Source organism: Pezoporus flaviventris, unplaced genomic scaffold (genome assembly GCF_033815535.1).
Source record: "Pezoporus flaviventris isolate CSIRO_AGI_PZ_B2104156 unplaced genomic scaffold, CSIRO_AGI_Pfla_v1 ptg000002l, whole genome shotgun sequence".
In the NCBI taxonomy this organism is placed as follows: Eukaryota; Metazoa; Chordata; class Aves; order Psittaciformes; family Psittacidae; genus Pezoporus; species Pezoporus flaviventris.
The window spans coordinates 69,507,104-69,529,490 of record NW_026892550.1 but is presented as its reverse complement, the minus strand read 5'-3'; the positions used below and the strand labels follow the sequence as shown (position 1 = coordinate 69,529,490).

The window sequence follows — 22,387 nt, the reverse complement described above, 5'->3', positions numbered from 1 at the left end:
CTCTTTGATTATCCATTGTTACAACTGAGCGTCTCCAGGGCCAGTAAGTCTGAGCAGACCCACCCGGGAGACGAAGAGTCAGGGTCTGGAAGCAGAGGATATAAATCTGGCTCGGATTCAGGGGATTCGGGGGCTGATCCTGCGCCGAACTCGGGGTCTCCGTTGCTCGCAGCTGTGTCTTTCTTATCAGATGTATCTCGTTCGGTATGTAGCCATCTGCAGACCTGGCTCCTCCGTGACTGAGTTAAAAATTTTTTCACTCTAGGGCATAGTGGGTTGGAGAGGCTCGCGGTTCCTTTAAATCTCCCGCTCGCGCATGATCCCTATTTTCTACTGCGTGCTTCAAAGTGGCGCCGCAATCGATCCGGCGCCGAGGCACCGCCCTCTTTCTTTCGGATTCCTCGGCATTTATCATACGTATACCTTCTAATATACTTTCTCTGTCCTTTTCAAAGTCCCTACTTTCGGAACTGGGGTGGTGGGGGAGCAGGGGGTTGCACCTCCTCCGCGGCACCTTCTGATGGAAGGGGAGAAAAGGAAGGGGGTGGGGGTGGGGGGTGGGGGGAAACCCTGTGCTCCCGCGAGTTGGGGGGGGGGAACGAGTTGTAATCTTCCCCCGGTTTCAACCGACCGGGGACGTCTGTTCCTAGTTTCTCCGTTGCTACCGCGGCAGTTTTCTTTTCTGCCTTGTATCTTTTTATACAGTTCATTACTTCCCTCCGTGGTTTACCGAGTTTCTTTGCCTTTTTATAATCATTAAGCACTGAGTCAAATAGTTCATCACCAAACTTTCGCCACTCACTCTCCTCAAATATTGTATTAGGATCTGCAAAAAAAATCCCTTAGCCTTCCCTAGCCGCTAGACCTGCTAGCTGCTTTAGAGTCTCAGGCTCAATTCCCCGCTTTATAAAAAGCACTGTAAAAAGTTCAGGGCTCAGTTCCCCGCTCTTATAAAAAGCACTGTAATAAGTCCAGGGCTACCTCTCGGTCCATTTTCATGGCCAGCCTTTTCCGGATCATCTTCTTCTGGGTCGTCCTGTAACCTCGGTCTCCGGATCGGCCTCCCGACGCAGCAGTGTCTGGTTCGCCCCAGCGGCGGATTCCTTTCGGTTAGTCCGAGCACCCGGGTCCGTCACGCCACCGCAGCAGCATTGCCCGCGCTTCCCGGCCACTGCCGCCGGCGCCGCTCACTCGCCGTTCCGGGTCCCCGTCGAGCGGGGCCGTGTATCCGGGTCCCCGTTAAACCGGGGCCCTGTATCCGGGTCCCCGCTAGTCGGGGCCCTGTATCCGGGTCCCCGTCGACCGGGGCCCTGTATCTGGGTCCCCGCTAGTCGGGGCCCTGTATCCCGGGTCCCCGCTAGTCGGGGCCCTGTATCTGGGTCCCCGTCGACCGGGGCCCTGTATCCGGGTCCCCGTCGACCGGGGCCCTGTATCCCGGGTCCCTGCTAGTCGGGGCCCTGTATTCCGGGTCCCCGCTAGTCGGAGCCCTGTAATCTGGGTCCCCAGCGACCAGGGCCCTGTAGTCTGCGTCCCTGTTCGGGCGCCATTTGTAAGCGGCGAGGAAAAGCAGACACGCTAACCCAATATGGGTGATAAGCAGCTTCTGCTTTATTTGTGACGCAGTTCACATATATATAGGAGTGGTATTCAGCCACTCCTTCTTGGCACAACAGTATTGGTTAGCCCCCCCACAGCTTCCTCCACATTCTCCTCCCAGGTCCGATCTCCGGCCACCTGTGGGGGCCACCCCCTGCCTTGCTTGCACAGTCCTCCAGAACTCTATGGTCCTGCTCTTAGAGTCATTCTGCAACAGCACCTAAAGACTAGATTTTATGGGGAGGAAAAAAAATATTAACGTAGGGACAGCATCTGCAACCAATGGGATTCACCTTCTTCTACCCCATAAATATTAATTTTGGCATTTTGAGCCTGTGTCGTGGAGCCAACATCATGGAGCCCCTTGAGAGGCAGGAGGGAAGTCTGCACTGGAGATGTGTCATGGTTTCAACCCAGCCGGCAGCTAAGGACCACGGGGCCACTTGCTCACCCCTGTTCTGTTCCCCTGGGTCAGCTGTCCTGTCTCTGCTTCCTCCTGGCTTCCCCTCCTCCCTGGCAGAGCATGAGACTCAGAAAGTCCTTGGTCAGACTAAACATTACTTAGCAACAACTAAAAACATCGGTGTTATCAGCGTCGTTCCGAGGCTAAAGTCAAAAACACAGCACTGCACCAGCTACTAAGAAGGAGAAAAATGACGGCTACTGCTGGACCCAGGACAGTAAGGAAACATTTTTCCTTGCTACCTGCAAGTGTAAACTCAACATCCCCAAGCTTTCATACACATAGCCCTTTACAAAATCTTAACTACTTCCATTGCCAGATAACATGCCCACCATTTTGGAGTCTGTCCTGGACTTCTGGGTGGCCCACTGCATGCTGCCTGGTGCTCTTCAGATACAGCCCAGCAAGGGTTCCCAGTCCCTCTCCCCCTCCTGTCTCCAGACCAGAGAGCACTGTCCCTTCCCTTTGCTGCAGCAGCAAGGGAGCACTGGAAAAAGAAGCGGGCAAGACTACTGGGAAAACGGTGACAAGCTATTCCGCTGTCGGGAAGGAGCAGTGCTCTCAAACAGCTGTGTGTGCAAGGCACTGCAGCAGGTCTGCATGTGCCTCCCTTGGGTGCTGTCCCCAAGCAATGGGGTGGTGCTGGCCACCTCCAGCCAGTGGCCCAGTGTCAAGGAGGAAGCCTCGGCCACTGGGCAGCAGTTCCAAAGGTGATGACCCGCAGAGAATGTCACTGTCAGCTCATTGTGATGTGTGTGGAGAGCTGACAGGGAAGCAAAGACCTACTGAGGAGGCCACTGCCAGTGACTGTGGCCACCCTGTGGGCAGAGGGACAGTTGCCCCACATGCAGGCACCTCACATGGCGCACTGGGGTCATATTTCTTCTCCCAGCTGGGCACAGCAGATGATCCTGAGGTACCCCGGACACCACAGGGTGCAGATGGCGTCTTCTTCCTGGGAGAGGAAACGTTGCAGCTCAGAGCTGGACAAAGCAGCAGCTTTTCTCCCCAGCCTTGTTTCTAGCGACTACCTCGGGACCAGCTTTCAGGCAGTCCACGGAGTGCTGCTCTTTGCAGATATTTCAGGTAGGGTGCGCAGGGAGGAGCAACTGTGACATCGAGGAACGTGAGCCATTCTGGCACACACCAGGCCCTTTGGAGCCCTGCCCCTGCTGCTGATAGTGAGTGGCCATAATGAATGCTGAGGTCTTCTGCTGGGATTCCCAAAAAGGATGGGCTATCATGGGTGGTTAAGCACTGCTGCAACCCACACTGTGTTGGGGCATGGGAAGGTGCCGGGCTGGGCACCCCGGCTGGCCAGTGTGGAACTGGCTGCCAGGTCCTTTGGTCCCCAGGGCATTCATTTCCTGATTTCTGGGTGTCTCTGTTACAGATTTCACCTCTTTGACAGAGCACTGTATCTGGAAGGGTGGTTCACAGAGAGGCACTGATGAGTTGGCGGAAGACCTCAATCACTACCTGTGTGACGTTTTGGAGGGTAAGAGCCATGCTGCAGGACTGCCTGGCGGCAGGCCATAGGGCTGCTCATGGAATGGGGAGGCTGGTATCCTGGGCAACCTAGTCCTGCTTCCTTGGAAGGGCTGGGACTTTCTGTGGCCTGGAGGAACAGTGAGAACGGCCAGGCTCTCCTGGCAAGTCAGGACAAGTGCAGGTCCTTTCTGCTCCCCACTGTGGCCAAGGAGGCACCCACTTTCTCAGCAGCCACCTCTGTGCTTCTGATGGGAACACCCAGCTCCATGGTGCCTGGGGGCCCAGAGCAGGCTGAGAGCACCAAGCAAGTGCCAGCGCACAAGTGACCTGGACATGCTGGCACTGGCGTTGTGTGGGAAAGACAGGGAGAGACAGAGACCCTTCCAAGCCCATTTTCTCAGGGGATGTCTTGACCCTTCTGAGCTGATTATGAGCACATTCTGGACACCCCTTTGGCAGCATTTGTAAAGAAAAGCAGAAGAGGCCTCGAAGAGGATGAAGGGTCTAGAGCATCTCTCCTACAAGGAAAGGCTGGGGGAACTGGGCCTGTTTAGCCTAGGGAAGAGAAGGCTTCAGGGGATCTTACAGTAATGTGTCTAAAACTTCAAGGGAGGGAGCAGATTAGACAGAGCTAGGCTCTTTCCAGTGGTGCTCATTGTCAGGACCAGAGGCCATGCCATGGGCACGCACTGAAGCACAGCAGTTTCCCTCTGTAAGTTGGGAAACACTTTTTGGCTGTGAGGGGTGACTGACTGATTGCCAGGGAGCTTGAGAAATCTTCCTCTTTTGGCTCTTCCAAAGCCATCTAGCCAGCGTCCTGGGCAGCTGGCTCTGCCCCGCTTGAGAGCAGGGTTGGACCAGATGGACCCCAGAGGTTCCTTCCAGCCTCCACCATTCTGAAAATTAGGTGGCAGCTTGAGGCCATGCCTCTGTGCCTTCTGTGCAGGTACCAGGGCTGCAGCCCCTGGGAGCCTGGGAGGCAGGCCAGGGTGGTGCTTTTCCTAAGCTGTGCCGGATAGTGCACCATCGCCTGGGTGCTCCGCTCTGAGCACGGGGGCTTCCTTTGTGGATTATGGAAGAAGGTGTCCACATGACTCTTCCTTTCCTTCCCTCTGTCTCCAGACATGCTGACTCTTGGAGGTGACATCTTGAAGTTTGCTGGTACGTACTTAGGATGATGATGCCCATGGGTATTAATCTGCAGCACGGGACTGCTGTGGCAGCTCTGCTGTCCTCCTTCAGAGGCTCTGTGCAGCACCTTGAGCCGTCTTCCTGGCCACTCTCATACGCCTTTGCAGCGCACTTTCTCCAGGCTTCTCTTCCCACCCTGGGCCTGCAGTTTGGCTTCGGCAAGGGTGGTGGCTCCCCTCCCTCTGCCTCAGCTTGCAGGGCTCTGTGCTGGGGGTGAGGGCAGAGGCAGCACTGAGAGGAGGAGACCTACTAGAAGGTGAAGCCGAAGGCATTTATTGGAGTGCTGGTGAGGGACGGGGGGACGGGGGAATGGAGGGACGGGCTGGTGACAGCACAGCTCAGGCTGCCAGGCCGCAAGAGGAGGAGGAGTCCCAGCGAGTCCAGAGGTCCTCCAGAGGCCTATGGCCTCCCACAAGTCCATCTTTTTCAGCACGTCATCTGGTTTCTGCTGTCCCTGCCATGGAGCGTAGGTCAGGGAGAGTCAGGTCTCAGCAGAGCCTTGACGTTCCCTTGCTTTCCCCAGGGGATGCTGTGCTGCTGCTGTGGAGAGCAAGACCCAGTGAGATGGCCAAGACCATCAGCCTTGTGGTGCACTGTAGCTGGCAGATCCAGAAGAAGTACCGGAGGCATGACATGCTCGTGGGTCAGAAATTCCGACTTAAGATAGGTACAAGTGCTGTGCCAGGTGCAGATCTGTGGCACTCTCCTGTGCTTCACACTGGCAGGGAATGCGGGGATCCCCGCCTGGGGCTAGCGCCAAAGGAAAGCATCTCCTGCAAGCATTCAAGGGGCCACCTGTAGCTGGACACCAGACCACTGGGTTTGTGTGCGTTCACAGTTAGAATTAAACCTGGCAAGGGATCTGAAAGATAACAGGAAGAGCTTCTATAGGTATGTAGCAAATAAAAAGACAGACTAGGGCAACATGGGCCCTCTCCAGAAGCTATCAGGAGAACTGGCTACCCTGGATTTGGAGAAGGCTGAGGTTCTTAATGACTTCTTTGCCTCAGCCGTCACTGGCAAATGCTCTGAGCACACCACCCAAGTCCTGGAAGGCAGATGCAGGGACTGTGAGAATGAAGACCTTCGGCCCACTGTAGGAGGGGATCTGGTTCAAGATCATCCTAAGAACCTGAATGTGCACAAACCCATGGGAACTGATGCAGTCCGTCTGCGGTTCCTGAAGGAGCTGGTGAATGAAGTTGCAACTGTCCATCATATTTGAAAAATCATGGCAGTCATGTCAAGTTCCTGACGACTGGAAAAAGGGAAATATAACCCCCATTTTCAAGAAGGGGAAAATGGATGACCCAGGGAACTACAGACCAGTCAGTCTCACCTCTGTGCCTGGCAAAATCTTGGAGCAGATTCTCCTGGAAGGCATGCTAAGGCACATGAAAAACAACAAGGTGCTTGGTGACAGCCAGCATGGCTTCACTAAGGGGAAATCCTGCCTGACCAATTTGGCGGCCTTTTGGGTGACATGGTCTAGTGCGAGATGGCAGTGGGGTTGGATCTAGGTGATCTTAAGGTCCTTTCCAGCCCTCACTGTTCTATGGTTTTATGATTCTGTGAAGCTCAAAGGAAGAGCAGGTGTCAGGTTGAATACTGGGGTCTTTGAGCATCTGCTGTCGGCCAGATGCCTGCAGGAGGAACTTATCCCTTCATTTTTCAGGTGGAGGCAGCTTTGCATCCTTTTCCGTGTTGGATTCTCCCCTGCCTTTCACAAAGAGCAAAGGAGAGCTGCATTGCTTAAGGCTGTGAGAAGGGTTTTGCAGGCTGTAGTTTTTCTTGAGCAGACAGCTACAACCCGCCTGCATGTAAAGGGGGTGGGCGGTGATCAGGGGCTTGGTTTGCTGGGTTTCTGGGGCAGGTTAAGACAGCCAGCACTCTCAACACAGTGTCACTGTCCACTTGGTTTGTCTATTTCTTAACACCCATTTAAGGGTCCTGTGTCAGTAGCCCCTCGAGAAGGATGGAGGATGCCCTCCCCCTCCATAATGACCATCTCCCCACTGGGGTTCAGATTGGCTTCTGAACAGCTGAAATGCTGGAGGCTGTAGAGCTCTGCTTCTCCCTCTCTCTCTCCCAGGGATCTCTGCAGGGAATATGCACCACCTGAGGTTTGGAGACGAGAGGCAGCAGTACTTCTGTGTCATTGGCAAGGCCCTGGAGGATGTCTGTGAGGCCGAAAAGCTTGCGGAAGCAGGTGAAATTGTCCTCTCAGCCTCCTGCTGGGAGCTATGTGAGAAGCACAGGCTCAGAACCAGCCATATTGCGGGCAAAACAGCTGTGAAGGTAGGTGGATGGGACAGCATCTAGAGCCATTCTGAGGACCTGGACCTGAAGGAGGGAGGCCTCAGAAAGCTGAAGAGCTGAATGTGGAGAGAGTTGTAGCTCTGAAAGGGGAGAGCAGCTGATGCTCTTGTCCTTTTATGTTAGGAGTAACTCTGGGCTGGGCTTGCTTGGTTTGAGGGGTCAGGAGGCACTGGAAGAGTTTTGGCCCCACCAGCAGTGTCCTCCGTGGGTCACGGAGCTGTTGACAGCTGGGGGATGCTTGGAAGACGTCTGCTCAGCTCCAGGGTTTCTGAGGAAGCACTGCTGTCCTGTCCAGCCAGATAGGCTTCTTCTCCCCTTTTCTGGACAGTGACAGTGGAGGGCAGGATCTGTCCCCTGGGACTCCTGGAGAAGCCAGTGTCAAGTGCTTTCCTTCTGTGTACCTTCAGGTTACGGGCATGAACCAGATGTCTCTGTCGGAATGCCAAAATGTTTTAGACAAGCTTCCACAGAAGGAGAAGTGCTGCTTCACGGAAAACGAATGTGAGTGCCAGATTCACCTTGTTTTGGTTTTGCTTGGAAACGTGGGGCCTGGCTGCTGCAGGGGTCAGGGATGAACTACCGCTCCCCTCTTCCCCTCTCAGTTAGCAGTCATGCTTTTGGCCCTCTTGTGCATCAGCTGGGGCAGTTGCTGCTGCTGCCATCTCCTTCCAGGGGACAGCTCTGCCCTAAGCACCTGCAGGTGGCAACACAAGCAAACGCAGGAGTCTCTCCCCTGTTGCCAGTGCTAGCCCCTGCTTTCCAACAGCTCGTAGTCCCATCTTCCCACAGCAACCATGTGTGTTTCCTCTCCGCAGATGCTGTCAGGCCTGCTCTTTTCTTGAACCCTGATACTGATGTGGGAGACATACTTAGTTACATCCCAAAAGCTGTTCTCAGGAAGGTACGCCTGGGCTGTTGCTGCTGGGGCTGCTTTTTTTGCAGGGCAGAAGAAGTGGTGCATTCAGAGAGGGAGTTTCCATGAGAGCAAGCCAAACAAAGAAAATGCATCCCGAGATGACAATGTGGGCAAATTAGGCCAAGGGGCACAGGTGCTGCACCACTGGATGAGTTGTCCTCAGAGAGATGGGTGGTGGGGCAGACATTTGCATCTCTTGTCTTTTCTGTGGGTATGGCTCTTCATGTTCTGTGGACGTGATGGCAGGATAGAGGGGAGAATCCACTGAAGCCCCATGAGCATCGCTCAGTGTCACCACTCATGTCCGTAACTGTCCCAAGATGGGGTGTTACCGGAGCGCCCTTCTCGCCTTTGTCATTTGTGTTCTGATTTGGTATCTGACTGCTGCAAGCTGGGCAGCCTGCCGACCATTTAAACCGAGAGGAGGATCTTCTCTTCCCCTACTAGTACCTGCTATTGCCAGGACACCAGCTCTCCCTTTGTACCTGGCGTGGGCAGCCCCTGGGAGAGCAGGCTTGTGAAGCCGTCATGCTCTTGTCTTCCAGCTTGAAGACAGAGTGCCGCAGGACTTCCTCTGTGAGCTACGGCCAGTCACCATCCTCTTCCTCCACCTGAATTTTGATACAAAGGACATAGTATCTTTCCGCAGTGTCCTCAGTGAAGTCAGCAGCCTGATGCAGGAAATCGTCTGTCCTCACAAGGGTGAAGTGAACAAAGTCTTCCTGTTTGACAAAGTGAGTGTGAGGTGGAATCATCTCCCCCCAACCCAAGAGGGTGGATACTGAGCAAGAGGGGAAGGTTCCTTCTTAGGCATTGTGGCAAGATGTGCTGCATCTGTCCTTGGCAGGGCTGTACATTCCTTTGTGTGTTCGGACTCCCTGGAGTAAAGCTGGCCCATGAGAGCATTCATGCCTTGCAGAGTGCTTTTCAGATCTTCAACTCGTGCTCCAAGATCATTGCAAAAACAGGGTGAGTGTCTGGTGGGGCTGAGGGAGCGCATGCTGCCTGGGCCAGCGTAAAGCAGAGGAAGAAAGAGTGTTGCGTCTAGCTTACCCTCCCCTGTCCTCCCTTCCTTGGCAGGAAGGAAACAGTGCCCTGAGAGGTGGCAGGCAACCCCTGGGCTTATCCCTGGGCAGCCAGGCAGAGTGTCTCCAAGCACACCCTGCTAGCCACCATGCTGGAATGAGCCCTAGTGAAGGCGAGAGGCTCCTTGGTGCCAGAAGCAGCACCTTCTGGGTGACTGGCCTGTGAACAGTGATGGGGCCTAGACACCTGATCTTACATTGCTGTCATCACAGGCAGTGACGCTGTGGCACCTTCTTCCCTCCCTCTTTTCCCACTGGTCACAGGTCACAGCTCAGGGAAGGGGGTCTCAGGAGAAGTGCCCAAAAGTTCCTGCCTGTGCTCTAAGCCCTGTTCCTTGTCCTTGCCGCCTGGGTCCTTTACAGCCCTGAGCTCTCTGTACCCCGAACCCCAGGCTGGCAGGGCAGGATGGCCAGTGGCCCAGGCTAGTGCTGAGGGGAGATGCGGGAAGAGATGAAGCTGGGTGGGCAGGACTGCACCTGGAGCGCTTCTGAAGCCGTGTTGTTTCCCTGTGTGCCAGGACAGTGTCTGTGTCTGTTACCAGTGGGATGGCGTTCTGTGGCCTCATTGGCCACCCTCTGAGGCACGAGTACACAGGTACAAGCACGTGTGTGCGGTGTGGGAAACTGGCGTGAGCTGGTGGGAAGAGGAAGACAGGCTGGGGAGAGTGCCTGTCCAACAACCAGCCAGGAATGGCCCAGGCAGCACCAGTCCTGGGCTGGGGTGGGACACTGGGCTCCACAGCTGGTTGTTCCCCTGGGATCTGCTTAACCCACTGTGGGGCTGCGGGTGTCGGATGTAGGGCAGCCGTTGGTCTGGAAGGGCACTGTGGAGCTGGTGGCACAGGTACATCACTGTGTGCTCTTTCTTCATCTCTCTGGCAGTCATTGGCCAGAAGGTGAACTTGGCAGCCCGGATGATGATGAGCTACTCTGGGCTGGTGACCTGTGATACCACAACCTGTGCCAGCTCTGGGCTGCCCTCTTGCTACTTCAAGGAGCTGCCGGAGAGAAAGATGAAAGGCTTCAAACATCCTGTCACTGTCTATCAATATGTGGGGATCACCACCAACAGGTGAGTGTCCTCTTGAGAAGTCTGGATGAGGGGATGGTGGCATCAAGGGTCCAGCTTGGCCAGCATAGAGGAGTTCTGCAGAGAGAGCAGAAGCCGCTCTCCATTCACTGTGGATGAGACGGTCAGAAGCCCTGGTGTAGGAGGCTTTTTACCTCTCTTCCCTGCTGTTTCCTCTTGCTGGGAGAGTGGGAGTGAAACCACAGGAATGGGGAAGGTTTTGTTTTGGTAGACACAACCTGGCTTTCAGGCTCTGTCCAAATGGCTTTCAAACTGTGCTTTCCGTGCTGTGCTCGCTCTACCACATGCCCTGGTAATGCTGACCCAAGAAGGTTTTGTCCTAGCTGCTCTTGAGTGGGAAGCTTTGGGCCAGTCTGGTTCCCATGGATAAAGGTGGACCCTCAGGACATTCTTCATCATGTCTTCCTCCTCAAACCTGGGCTCTTCCTCTGGGCCAGGATTTGACCTTCTTTTTGGATGATGGTTTGAATGTTAGTCTCTGAAAATACAGGAAGACTTAAGCCAGAGGTGCCAGGTGCTTGGAATCCCAGCCCATTGGGTCCTTGTTTCCAAGACTCTCGGTTTTTCCTGGCCAACGCAGTAAAGATATCTGCTAACCAGCAGCTCACTCTTGCTTCTTTCACATGTCTCTGGGTCTGGCCTCTGTTGACGGACTCTCAATATATTCTCTTGTCCTGGTGTGGCTGTTGGGTTTCTTAATGCTTAAAGCTCTCTCAGCATGCCAGCTTGAACTTTGGTGGGGGGGAGCATGCAGGGGATAACATGCTGCTCGAAAGAAAAACAGGTACCCTGAGGAGCACATCCAGCCCCTCCATGCCAGGCTGCTTCTTGATGTCCCTTGGCTTCTAACCAGCTAACTGACTTGTACTTTCTTTTTCCCCTGCTCCTAGCATATTTGGCATGGCTCTTGCCATGAAGATGCCAGAGAACGCCTCCTTGCTGGGTATGTGGAGAATGCCTTGCTCTTCTGAACCCCAGTTTCTTCCCCTCAGTAACATGTATTGGGAACGGAAAAGGTTTTGCTGGGGATAATGTTGCCTGCAGAGGCCCTGAGGAAGTGCTGGCTCTCTCAGTGCCTACTTAGTTGATATCTTTGGGGTGGGAAGCAGGGTGAGGCGCTCGGTGATCCCAGGCAGGCTCCAGACCTGATAGGAAGGTTTGTTTCAAGCTGCTCACACCCTGGGGGCTAAACCAGTCCCACATCCTTGGGATCAGGAAAGAGATTTCCTTCTGCTAGACTGATGGGGAGTTTTGGTGGTTGGTTCTCCCCCTTGTACTCCTCAGAGGTGCTTTCTTGGCAGCATCTGCTTGTAAACATGGAAAAGTCAAGCATCACGGACGCCTTTAATCACTCAGTGTCTTGCTGGATGTTTTGGGCCCTGTCATGGGTTAACCCCGGTAGGGAACTCAGCCCCACACGGCTGCTCACTCCCCACAGTGGGATGGGGAAGAGAATTGGAAGGGTAAAAGTGAGCCCACTGGATACGGACAGCTTAATAGGTAAAGCAGCTGCTGTGCATCCATGACAGGCAAAATCAGGCATTCTTTCACTGCCTCCTGGTGGCAGGCAGGTGTCCAGCCATTCCCAGGAAAGCAGAGCTTCAACATGTGTATCAAGGACTTGGGAAGACAAACACAGGAACTCGTAATGTGCCCCCTTCCTCCTCCTTTTCCCCAGCTTTTCTTGCGAAGCACAGCATCATATGCAATGAAATAAGCCAGCTGGGGTCTGCTGTTGCAGCTGTGCCCCATCCCAACTTCTTGTGCACCCCCAGCCTGCTTTTGCTGGCAGGGTGGCATGAGAAATAGAAAATGCCTTGATGCTGTGCAAGCCCTCTTCAGCAAGAACTAAAACACGGTTGTGTATCAACACTGATGTGCTCTGTGGCCAGTCGTACAGCCAGGAGAAGATGTTCTAAGTCTGTTTGGGACACAGCTGCCTGAAGCAACTCAGATCATCCCTTCCAGCCTTGTACTGGATCCCTGAGGGGGGATTTGCATGGGGCTGTCTGAATCTCTGTGGGACAGGGCATCCGCTACCACTCTGAGGAAGGCAGAGGTGCAAAAGCTGGGACAAGAGGGTTGGAAGGCAGCAGGGGTATCGTAGGCTGCCAGATGTGGTAGTGGGAGGGAAGCTGTGGTGGAGGGTACCAGCCAAAGGGATGGCTCTTTGCTTTCTAGCATGCCCCAGCAGCTCATTTTCTTGTTTGTCTTCACAGGTCAGAAGAAGGAGATTGACCTCTTTGTCAACTGCTTGGAAGCCTCTAACCGTTTTGGACAAAGACACATACTGGCATTTGAGGGCGCAAGGGGCGCTGGGAAGAGCCAATTACTTAATCACCTGTCCCAGTTAGGCCAGTCTGCTGGCTGCAGGTACAGAGTTTTGTCCTGTAGTTTTGGGACACTACTTCTTTCCATCCCTGAGAGCCATGGAACGCTCCAGCCCCTTGGCCAGTGTGCCTTGGCCTTGGACTGAAGCCTCCTCAAAAAGCCTCATGGAGGCATTCCATAGTTATCTCCTGCGTGCTCTGCTCCTACCCCTGTCTCTTTGGGGTGTTGGAGGTGCTTCTTGACCTGTGGTGTTTCCTCCTTCACAAATAGAAGGAAAAAGCCCAAACTCGGTGCTTTGCATTGGATTCCAGATGCAACATATAGCAGGGTGGCCTGTCTCAGAAGCCCTGCTTGCCCCCTGACTGTTTCCCAGAAGGAATACTGGGCCAGAAAAGCCTCTCTGTGGCTGAGAGGCAGACTGCTAAGGTCTGGAGCCCAAAGGCAAACTCCACTTGCTCCATGATCACCTCTTAGCTCTGCAAGTCCCTCTGCAGTAGGGAGGTAGGGAGACATGGACCAGCGCTGCAGAAACCAGAAGGGGTCTGGACCTAGCTCTCCCAGTGGCTTGGCAGCAACTGCCTCTCTGTGCCCTTTCTCTTACAAGGAGTGAAACTCCCGGTACCACTTTGAAGTGGGAGGCTGAAGAGTTCCCCCTAAAGGCAACTCCAGCTCTTTTGTCTTAGAAGACTTGGGCCGTTGGGGATCTCAGTGCCTTTTGCTTTTGCATGGCAGGGTATTTGGCATGGAACTGCTAGAGGTCAACGTGAGGCAGTCCTTCTCTGCCATGCGTATTCTGATGGCCAGGGTGATGGGCCTCCATGAGTGTGAATCGTGCAGTGCCAGGGAGCACGTGCTACGGACAAATCTCAACGGGATAATCGAAGAGAGCAACTACTGCCTCCTCAATGACATCTTCCTTGTCAAGGTGAGAGCGAGAGGCCTCTCTGACCCTGGAGAAGGCTTTCTCCTGAGCCCTTCTGGTTCTTCAGCAGTCTTCTAAGGCTGCTGGAGTGCCTTAGCTCAGGGGGAGGGATTGCAGGGGGTCACAGCACATGTTTCCCATTCCTGGCCCCGGGGGCTGCCTGTATGTGGTGACTTAATGTCCCGCGCTGCATCTGGCAGTGCCTGGTGCCTTGTTCGGCATTCTGGAAGCAGCACTGGAATGAGGCTGGGTCTGACCTTGTGCTGAGGTCATTGCTGTGTGAGTGGTCTGCTCCAGCCAGCCCAAGATCCCACAGTCAGAGAACCAGCTCTTCAGCCCACCGCCAAGATGCAGCTCTGCCTGAGCCTCTGCTTTAGGCTCTAGTTGAAGTCCCACTGTGGCCTCTTGCACCCGTGCTGGGGAGAGGGAAGGTGCTGAGGCAGAGCAGGGAGGGTTTGCTCTGCCATCTTGCTTGGTGGGTAGGTGTAGCGAGCCCTGGAGACATGTTTCTCCCTGACTTTGCTTTTCTGTCTAGTTTCCCATTTCAGACAAGGTTCGCCAAATGCATGAAATGCAAAGGAAAGAGGAATTGCATTCAACCTGGGCAAAAGTGCTAGAGAAGGTGAGCATTTCTCCTTTTCTCCTTCTGGGTCAGAGGAGGAAAACAACCCTGCTGGCTCTGGGCTCTGCGCCACAGCAGTGTGAGTGGGTGGGAGGACCCGGTCCTTGCCCTCTAGGGCCTGAGAAACCCCCCATGTTCTCTCCATAGCCCGACAAGCATACTAGTAACTTTCCTCCCTTAAAGCGTTCCCTGGAGGAGAGAGAATTCTGCGTTCCCTTGCCCAAGCTCCCTCCTTCTGCAGGGCAGGTGATGTTAAGCATGACCTGAAAATCTCAAAGAAATTAGGCATTGGGAAGCTTCCAAGCACGGAGTTGGTTGGGGTGAGACTTGAGAGCATCCTCTCAAGAGACAGAGGCAAAATCTCCTTCCCTGTAAGACACTTGAGAATCCACTGGATTCCCCTCAGAACAACTCTTTTTTTTCCAGACCATTGACAGAAATGCCATATTTGTCATCGACAATGCCCATTTCATTGACCCCGCCTCCTGGAGTATCATGGCACCTCTGCTCTGGAACATCTCTGTCTTCATGGTCATGAGCTTATGTCCCGGCTTTGCAAGAACCGAGAGCTTTCACAAAGCCACAGCAAACAACCTGATGTCCCATAAAATCATCTGCTTTCAACTAGAGAAGCTGAAACCTTCAGCTGTGGTGCAGAAGCTCTGCCAGGACCTTGGAGTGGTCAGCATCCCTAGGGCTTTAGTGAGGTAAGTTGGAGCAGGGGAGCTCCCTGGACACGAAGCATAGGAGCTGCCAACCCTTTGCTGTTTCACAAGGAGGAAGGGAGGAAGACCCCCAAGGCCAAGCATATCTGGGGTGTGAAAAGGGCTTGGTCTAAGTGGCCAGGCTGTGTGGCAGATTCCCTGGGGCAGAGGTCTGCCCTGCTGCCAGAGAGCACCTAAGCTCCTGAGGAGAGGAAAGGCAGGGCTTGCTGCTCTGTGCTTTGGGCACTGTCTGCAAGTCTTTCCCCAGGGACTTCAGCAAAGGCTGGAGGTTCAGGGGGGCCAAAAACCACATGCCAGCAGGAGGACCTCCCTTTCAGAAGTGAGGTGTAGCTGTGACAAAGATGCTGGCTCCCCAGCTATGCCTGAGTGGCTTGCTACCCACCTCAACTGTTTTTCCTTTTAGGGTGGCGAGTCACTGGAACATGTTGTCCAAAGATGTGGTGAATGCTCCACCCCTGGGAGGGTTCAAGGTCGGGTTGGACAGAGCCTTGGGCGACATGGTCTAGTGTGAGGTGTCCTTGCCCATGGGAGGGGGTTGGAACTAGATGATCCTAAGGTCCTTTCCAAACCAACCCATTCTATGATTCTACTTCTCTTGTGCTGATCACTGCTGGATCTGTTCCTGCCCAGGTTCCTGGTCCAAAGAAGCTTGGGGATCCCGTATTACTTGGAGGAGCTGGTGCACTTCCTTCGTTGCAACGACATGCTCTTGTTCCGCACCAAGAAGTGGGGTGAAAAAGCAGAGGACAGCTGGGAGAACCTGAACAGTAAGAACCTTTGCCACTGACTAATGAGTTGCTGTGTTGCATTCCCTACAGCACAAACTTGCCCCTTCATTGCCCCATGGATTAGGGGCAGAGTAAGATCTTGCAGCAGATCATGCAGAACTTGGCCTGGCAGAGGCACGGGCTTCTGTGTGCCTTGTTGTCAGGACAGCCAAAGCAGTGGCTCACAAGTTGTGGCTTGGAGGGGCCTCAGTTCTTGGGGCTAAACCTCAGGGGAAATGGTTCTGGACCACGTAGGTTGTGGTCGTGAGACGTTCTCATGAGCACAGAACTTATGTTGGCCAAATGCTAGCTTAACTGAGAACAAACTCCAGCTTGAGGTGAGGGCCAGGAGCGGGAAACTTCCAGTGAAAACTATTTTGCTCTGCTCAGAGAGCATGTTCAGCACCCGCAGGTCAGTGCACCTGTACTGTGTGGTGTGAAGGGGCCTTGGACTATTTCAGGTGAACTTGGAAACATTTTCAGGCTGCAGGTCACTTTGCAAATTGCCTCATTCCTTCTCTCTTGCTCCACCTAGCTTTTGCAGTCTTGGAGTCATCCCTCACAGCAAGCTCAAGGTCCAGAGCAGGGGCTGCGGCCATGATCTGCATTGTAAGGCCAGGCGTGAACCTGGACAGCACCATGCTGCCCAGTAACTTGAAAGGTGAGGGGCAGAGAGCCACTCTGCTGGCTCTTGGCTGTGCCGCAGGGGCTGGAGCGAGGCTGGGCATCACTGTGCTGCAGAGTCACCCTCTCAGCTTTGGGGCTGTCCTTGGAAAAGGTGGCTCTGCTCCAACCAGCAACAGTCCTGGCATTGTGGGCAACCATTTTTCCTTCCTGTGTGTGGAGCAGCTTGAGCCTGCTGGTTGCTTTCCAGCAGCAGGTAGAAGAGGAAAAGTTGTTGATGCAACACTAAAATGACTCCCTTTTCTCACAGAAGCAAATCTTCTACTGGGACAAAAATTTGACTTGCCTCTGACTCACCTTTGAACACAGCTTCTATCTTGCTACTTTCTTTTTGAGTTCCCCAGCTAACAGTGGTTTCATGGCATGTTGTGGTGGTTTAAGCCCAGCCACGCATCTCACACTGTCACTCCCCCCCACCCCCCCACCCCCCCTCCCGGAGGGATGGGGAGGAGAATGGAAAGAATGTAACTCCAATGGGTTGAGATAAGAACAGTTCAGTAACTAAGGTATAACACAAACCACTACTGCTACCACCAATAATAATAATGATAAGGGAAATAACAAGGGAAGAGAATACAACCGCTCACCACCTGCCAACCGATACCCAGTCCGACCAAGCAGTGATCTAACCCTTCCTGGTAACTGCCCCCAGTTTACATCCTGGGCATGATGTGCTGTGGTATGGAATACCTCTTTGGCTAGTCTGGGTCAGCTGTCCTGTCTCTGCTTCCTCCTGGCTTCCCCTCCTCCCTGGCAGAGCATGAGACTCAGAAGATCCTTGGTCAGACTAAACATTACTTAGCAACAACTAAAAACATCGGTGTTACAAGCGTTGTTCCGAGGCTAAAGTCAAAAACACAGCAGTGCACCAGCTACTAAGAAGGAGAAAAATGACTGCTACTGCTGAACCCAAGACACACGTAATTAAAAAAAATAAACCACTTTCCTGTGGATTTTCATGGAAGTTCACCTGTAGCCAGGGGAACTGTCAATGACTGTTGAATGTCCCTCCTGTCTGTCAGTAGCCATTTGTATGAACCTTGAAGAAACATTCCTGCTCTTAAGTTGTTTTGCCCAAAGCAACCCAAGAAGAAAAGTCAAAGAAAAGAAGAGTAAGGTCTGGCTGAGTTGAGACAACCTTTCTCGGGAGCTCTGAGTTCACCTCTGAGGTGGTGAAAGTTGTCTGTTCCCTGCTTGCAGGGCTGGCAAAAACCTAGTCCAGGTTTGGCAGGGCACATTGTGGGACGCATGTACCTGCTGGATCCTGCCCTATCCCAGTGGGGGAGTGTGTCTGTTGAGTGTCTCACTTTTTCCCAGGCCCTGTGAACTGCAAATCCAGTAGGAGCGGAGCCATTGTGCAGACACCTGTCCTGGGCTGCAATTGCCCAGAAGTGGCCAGTGTAGGGCCAAAGCCTATCCTGTTCATGCGTCGAATCTTTGCAGTGCCTCCAGCCTCAGTGTGGGGAAGAGGTAGGACTGAGACGTGTGGCTTCTCCTTGACAGAGATTGTGCTGGCTCAGCTGGACGAGATCACCCCACTGGAGCAGACTGTTTTGAAGTTTGCAGCCATCATCGGGCCGGTGTTCACTACCCAGCTGCTGTCATACATTCTTCCGATTAGAATGAGGCACAAGATGACTACCTTGTTGGACAGTCTAGTGAGTGACAACATCCTCAAGTGGACGGAGAGCACTGAGGAGCCAGAAGACGTCCAAGATCCTAGCAAGGAGCCAGCCACCCCTCCGCAGGCAGAGATTGGTAAGTGGTAGCAGTGGGGTGGACAAGGAGCTCCCAGATGGGCTCCTAAGGGCGTGGCGTGATTCCCTTCCTGTGAGGGCTGGCATGGCTGTTGGGGATGGGTTTGTCAAAGCTGTTACAAGTCAGTCTGAAAGCACACTAGGTTTGCACTGGAGGGAAGTTCCCACCAGCTGTCCCAAATGCCTCTGCTCCCCTGAATCCAAGTGCTGCTCGTAGCGCAGGCATGGGACGAGTGGAATCCCTGACATCCTCTCCCAGCCACCTGCAGCATCCAGACAAAAGATGCCCTCCAGAATGGCCCAGGGTCTTCAGCAAGCTTTTATTGGGCTTTGATTACCCTGTGATGCAGGGTTCCTGCTCAGGAGGCTGGTGGCTGCCATGCCAAGAGCGGGGAGAAAGTGCTGGCTGGGGCTTGCTTTGGCTGGCAACAACATCCCCAGCTCCTGCCTGGACCAGTGCAGCTGAGAACTGCATCCCCAAGGCTGTGCTAGCATCAGCCCTTTCACCCCATGCTGCAGGGCTTGGCGTGCAGCAGCACTGTTGCTATTCAGGATGTGCACCGAGGCATGACTGGCTCCCCATCTGGCCACAGCTTGGGCTCATACAAAGGCCCTTTGCCTTGCAGGTGTGGAGACCTCCCCCCCAAGCAAGCAGAGTGTGGGGTGTCCATTTGGTGTGCTGATGTTCCATAAGCCACTGCTGCGGGAGGCTGCCTACGAGCTGTGGGTCCAGAAACAGCGGGTCACCCTGCACTCCAAGTGTGCTGCCTTCCTGGAGCGGTATGCACACAAATGCCAGAGCTGCGGCCAAGGGGACTTTATTGTCTTCCACCGCTTCGCTGTCAGCAGCACCCAGGACAAAGGGAGCTGTAAGGACTTTGATGATGGGGATGACCCACACACCTGGAAGGCCTTGGTGCTGGCTGGAAAACAGCTGAAGAAGGAGAGGTTTTACATCTCTGCAGGTATGCTGTGCACCATGCTCTGTAATTTGGGCCCTCCGGGAGCCCAGGGATTGGTGCTGGGGGTCGAGTGGGAGTAGATCTGCTAGGAACGAGCCCAGCAGGAGTGGACACCCACTGCAGACTTTCCTCAGTGTGTTAGCACCTTGCAAGGATCCTTGCAGGCCTACTGGGAGAGGGAGAGCAACTCTTATCCCAGGATACATGTGGGAGGTGTCCCTGGTTTTCTTTCAAGGTATTACAGATACTCAGGAGGAGCAGGAGCAGCAGCAGCAGCAAGCTTTTGTGGAAGAGGATTTTGGGTGAGCAGACAAGGTTCTGATTCTTTTTGAAGCGAGTGAGTTCAGGGTGTGCAGAGGAGACAAAGAAAATGCTGGCTTTTGGCTGTCAGCTGTGACTCTAGCTTAGCGAAGAGGCTTTCCGTGGGGTGGGAGCTGAGAGGAGATGGCTGTGGAGATGAGTGAGTGCTTAAGGACGCCCACGGCTCAGTGTCAAAGAAGCCCTCGCTTTCCAGTTCCTGCAGAGTAGTACTGCAAAATCTACAGGGAAAAAGCCACCACAAGGGCTCAGGTGGTTTGCCTGTGGGAGGTGACAGAAAGCCTAGCTTCTTCCTTACTCCCTCCTCCCAAAGGACTTGTATGACTAGTACCTGTCTGTGGCTTCCTGCTCTGCTTTGCACAAAGGGCTTTTGATGTTGTCTCTGGGAAGGAAGACCACTCTAGATGATACCCTTGTATTCTTTGCTCTCTTCTTCCCCTGGGCACTGTCCTCTGGGTAGTGCGACTGACAGAGAGGACAACAATGCGCTCTCATGTGACTGCAAAGGCATCGTGGAGTCAGTGCTTGTGCCATTGGTTCACCACTACACAACACTGGGCAATGCTGCCAGAGCCTTTTACTATCTTCTGGAGACTGCAGCTGCCTACCTGCATGTCTCCAACTACTACATGGTGAGTCGCCCTGCTTGCAGTGTGTCCTGCCTGGCTCTGGGAAGGACAAGTTTGCGTTGCACTAGGACACGACTTTGTGGGTCCTTGGAAGGAAGATGTTGAGCTCTGAGCCTCACTTCTTCCTTTGGTTTGCCTCTTGTGTGGGAAGAGGCATTGGGTGCTGTGCCCTTAGCATGAGGGGCATTAGCAGGGAGGAGGCCTGAACGATCAGTGGTGCCTGTGCTCTGAGGCACACAGTCAAAAACATGACTGTTTGTGCAGGTATCACCAGGGGAAGAAACAGACCCTCTGAAGACAGATGCCAGAGGCAATGGGGGAGGACAAGGGTAGCCATGGGCTCTGCACTAATCTCACCTGCTCTCCGTGTGCTTTCACAAAGGCCCTCAGGAAGCTGAGCGAAGCAGATATCCTGAGGAACTCTCTAAAGAGTAAAGCGAATGTGATATCCCGCTTTGAAGATGCCACCTTCTTCAGCCTCAAAGGGGAGGTAAAGGCGCGGTCTGGAGGGATCTCCTGAGTGATGGAGCTGGATGCCTTCCCCAGATGCAGTGGACAGGAGAGCTCTGGCTTCTCTGGCCACTGGCAGATCCCTGCAGTCTCTTGGGCATCTAGTCCACATTGCGATGTTTCCCTTTTCCTGTGCAGGTCTGCTATGGTGTGGGACGCACAGAGCTGGCAAAGAAAATGATCAGAAAGGCTTTGAGCCTGCTTGGAAGGCCATTTCCCCGGAACCGCGCTGAAGACTTTGTCAGGTCGCAGGTTGAAAAATTGCAGTGTGCCGCTTATGTTGCCAGAAGAGCATCTTCCCTTCCACAGAAGGCCCAGTAAGAAACACGACCAAGAACCCGGGGGAGAAAGAGTTATTTCCTACCTGGTCACAGGCATATGGGCACAGACCTGACGAGGCTTGAGGCCACACAGAGCAATGTGAGGGTAGAACAGGGAACGATAAAGTTCCTCTCTCCCTCCCTCCCTCTGAGGCCCTTGGAACAAAGCATACCTTAGGGTATCAAAGCAGCTTGCAGCCAGGGATGTGTCTGCTGGCACGAGTTGTGGCAGTGGATTGGTGCTGGCTGGGAAGAGAGAGCTGTACTGAAAAGGGGTGGGGGGGCTGGAGGCAGGACCAGGGCATGGAGAAGGAGCAGTAAGAGGAGCTTGGCCCCCCTGGTGCTGTCAGGCCAACATCCTCTCTAGCGGCCAGCTTCCCACTGTGGTACTTGTTGTTTGCCCCTTTCCCTTCTGGCAGCTCCCCCTCCATCAGCTCTATTTCCTCCAAGGAAGTGTAACGGTCTTGTCTGGCACCCGTTTTGCCCCCTGGCCCTGTCTGACCCAGCTCATAGGCTCTAGCCTGTAGAGCTAAAGCCTCTGGGCCTAGCAGTTTCTCTTGCTTGGCAGGAAGAAGAAGCTCGCCTGGCTGCTGCGGCAGAGCCGCTGTCTTTCCTTACTGGAGCACCTCTTCAGGCTGGAGGGCACTTCTGCTGGATGGAGGCTGTCCTGCCTGGCAGCGCGCATGAGGGCCAGCACAGACAGGGCAGTGGACTTGTATCTGTCAGCAGCCTGCACGAGCTATGATGCTGGCTTGGAAATGATCATATAGTTCATTACCACCATCTATCTTACATTTGGAGAAAGACGGTACTCTCCAAATATTTGTAGTACCGTAAGAAGCAATACATACAAATTATTAAATATTCATGTGTCCCTTCGCATTCAGATTAAATCCTTTTATTGTTACAGGATCTGTAAATATCTCCCAGGACACAGAAGGGAAAGGACAGGAGAAGCAGGCAGTTACTTGGGAGTATTTGCTGGGCTTGGTTGGTTTTTGTTGCGTCCCTAATGAAGAGTCCATCCCCAGCATCCCTATAGCCCCCGTTCAGATACTGGAAGGCTGCTATGAGGTCTCCACGCAGCCTTCTCTTCTCCAGGCTGAACAGCCCCAACTTTCTCAGCCTGTCTTCATACGGGAGGTGCTCCAGTCCCCTGATCATCCTCGTGGCCCTCCTCTGGACTTGTTCCAACAGTTCCATATCCTTTTTATGTTGAGGACAATGGAACTGCACACAATACTCCAAGTGAGGTCTCATGAGAGCAGAGTAGAGGGGCAGGATCCCCTCCTTTGACCTGCTGGTCATGTTCCTTTTGAGCATTTGGTCAATGAGAAACTGAACCTGAGCCGGCTTCAGTGTGCGCTCACAGCCCAGAAAGCAAACCATATCCTGGGCTGCATCAAAAGGAGCAGGACAGAGAAGGGAAAGGACAGGAGAAGTAGGCATTTATTTGGGAGTATTTGCTGGGCTTGGTTGGTTTTTGTTGGGTTTTTGTTGTTTTTTTTTCATTTTACTTATTGTTTAAATTGATTTTAAAATTATCTACCTCTTTTCGCAAGGATTTTCCAGCCAAGTGCAGTCATTTTAAAAGAGCTTTTAAAATCCTGTTGCATTATAGAAGTCTATTATATAAAAGCATGTATTAGTTTTCACGTAATACTATGAATACTATCTTCAGCCCAGTGG

General features: G+C 53.6%; 1 protein-coding gene across 1 annotated transcript; it reads left to right on the top strand.

The window, feature by feature from the left end:
• The first annotated feature begins 2,383 nt into the window (after positions 1–2,383).
• Positions 2,384–21,468, top strand: LOC133274773 (adenylate cyclase type 10-like). Its single transcript, XM_061464296.1, has 26 exons — positions 2,384–2,769; positions 2,952–3,145; positions 3,453–3,557; positions 4,673–4,711; positions 5,265–5,408; positions 6,834–7,039; positions 7,468–7,561; positions 7,876–7,961; positions 8,522–8,710; positions 8,824–8,945; positions 9,580–9,656; positions 9,944–10,133; positions 11,042–11,094; positions 12,371–12,524; positions 13,215–13,407; positions 13,940–14,026; positions 14,453–14,733; positions 15,382–15,518; positions 16,054–16,179; positions 17,706–17,960; positions 18,586–18,924; positions 19,157–19,223; positions 19,700–19,871; positions 20,251–20,358; positions 20,517–20,695; positions 21,267–21,468. Exons 1-26 carry the CDS (start codon positions 2,384–2,386, stop codon positions 21,466–21,468), a joined length of 4,185 nt encoding a protein of 1,394 aa, XP_061320280.1.
• Positions 21,469–22,387: the final 919 nt, after the last annotated feature.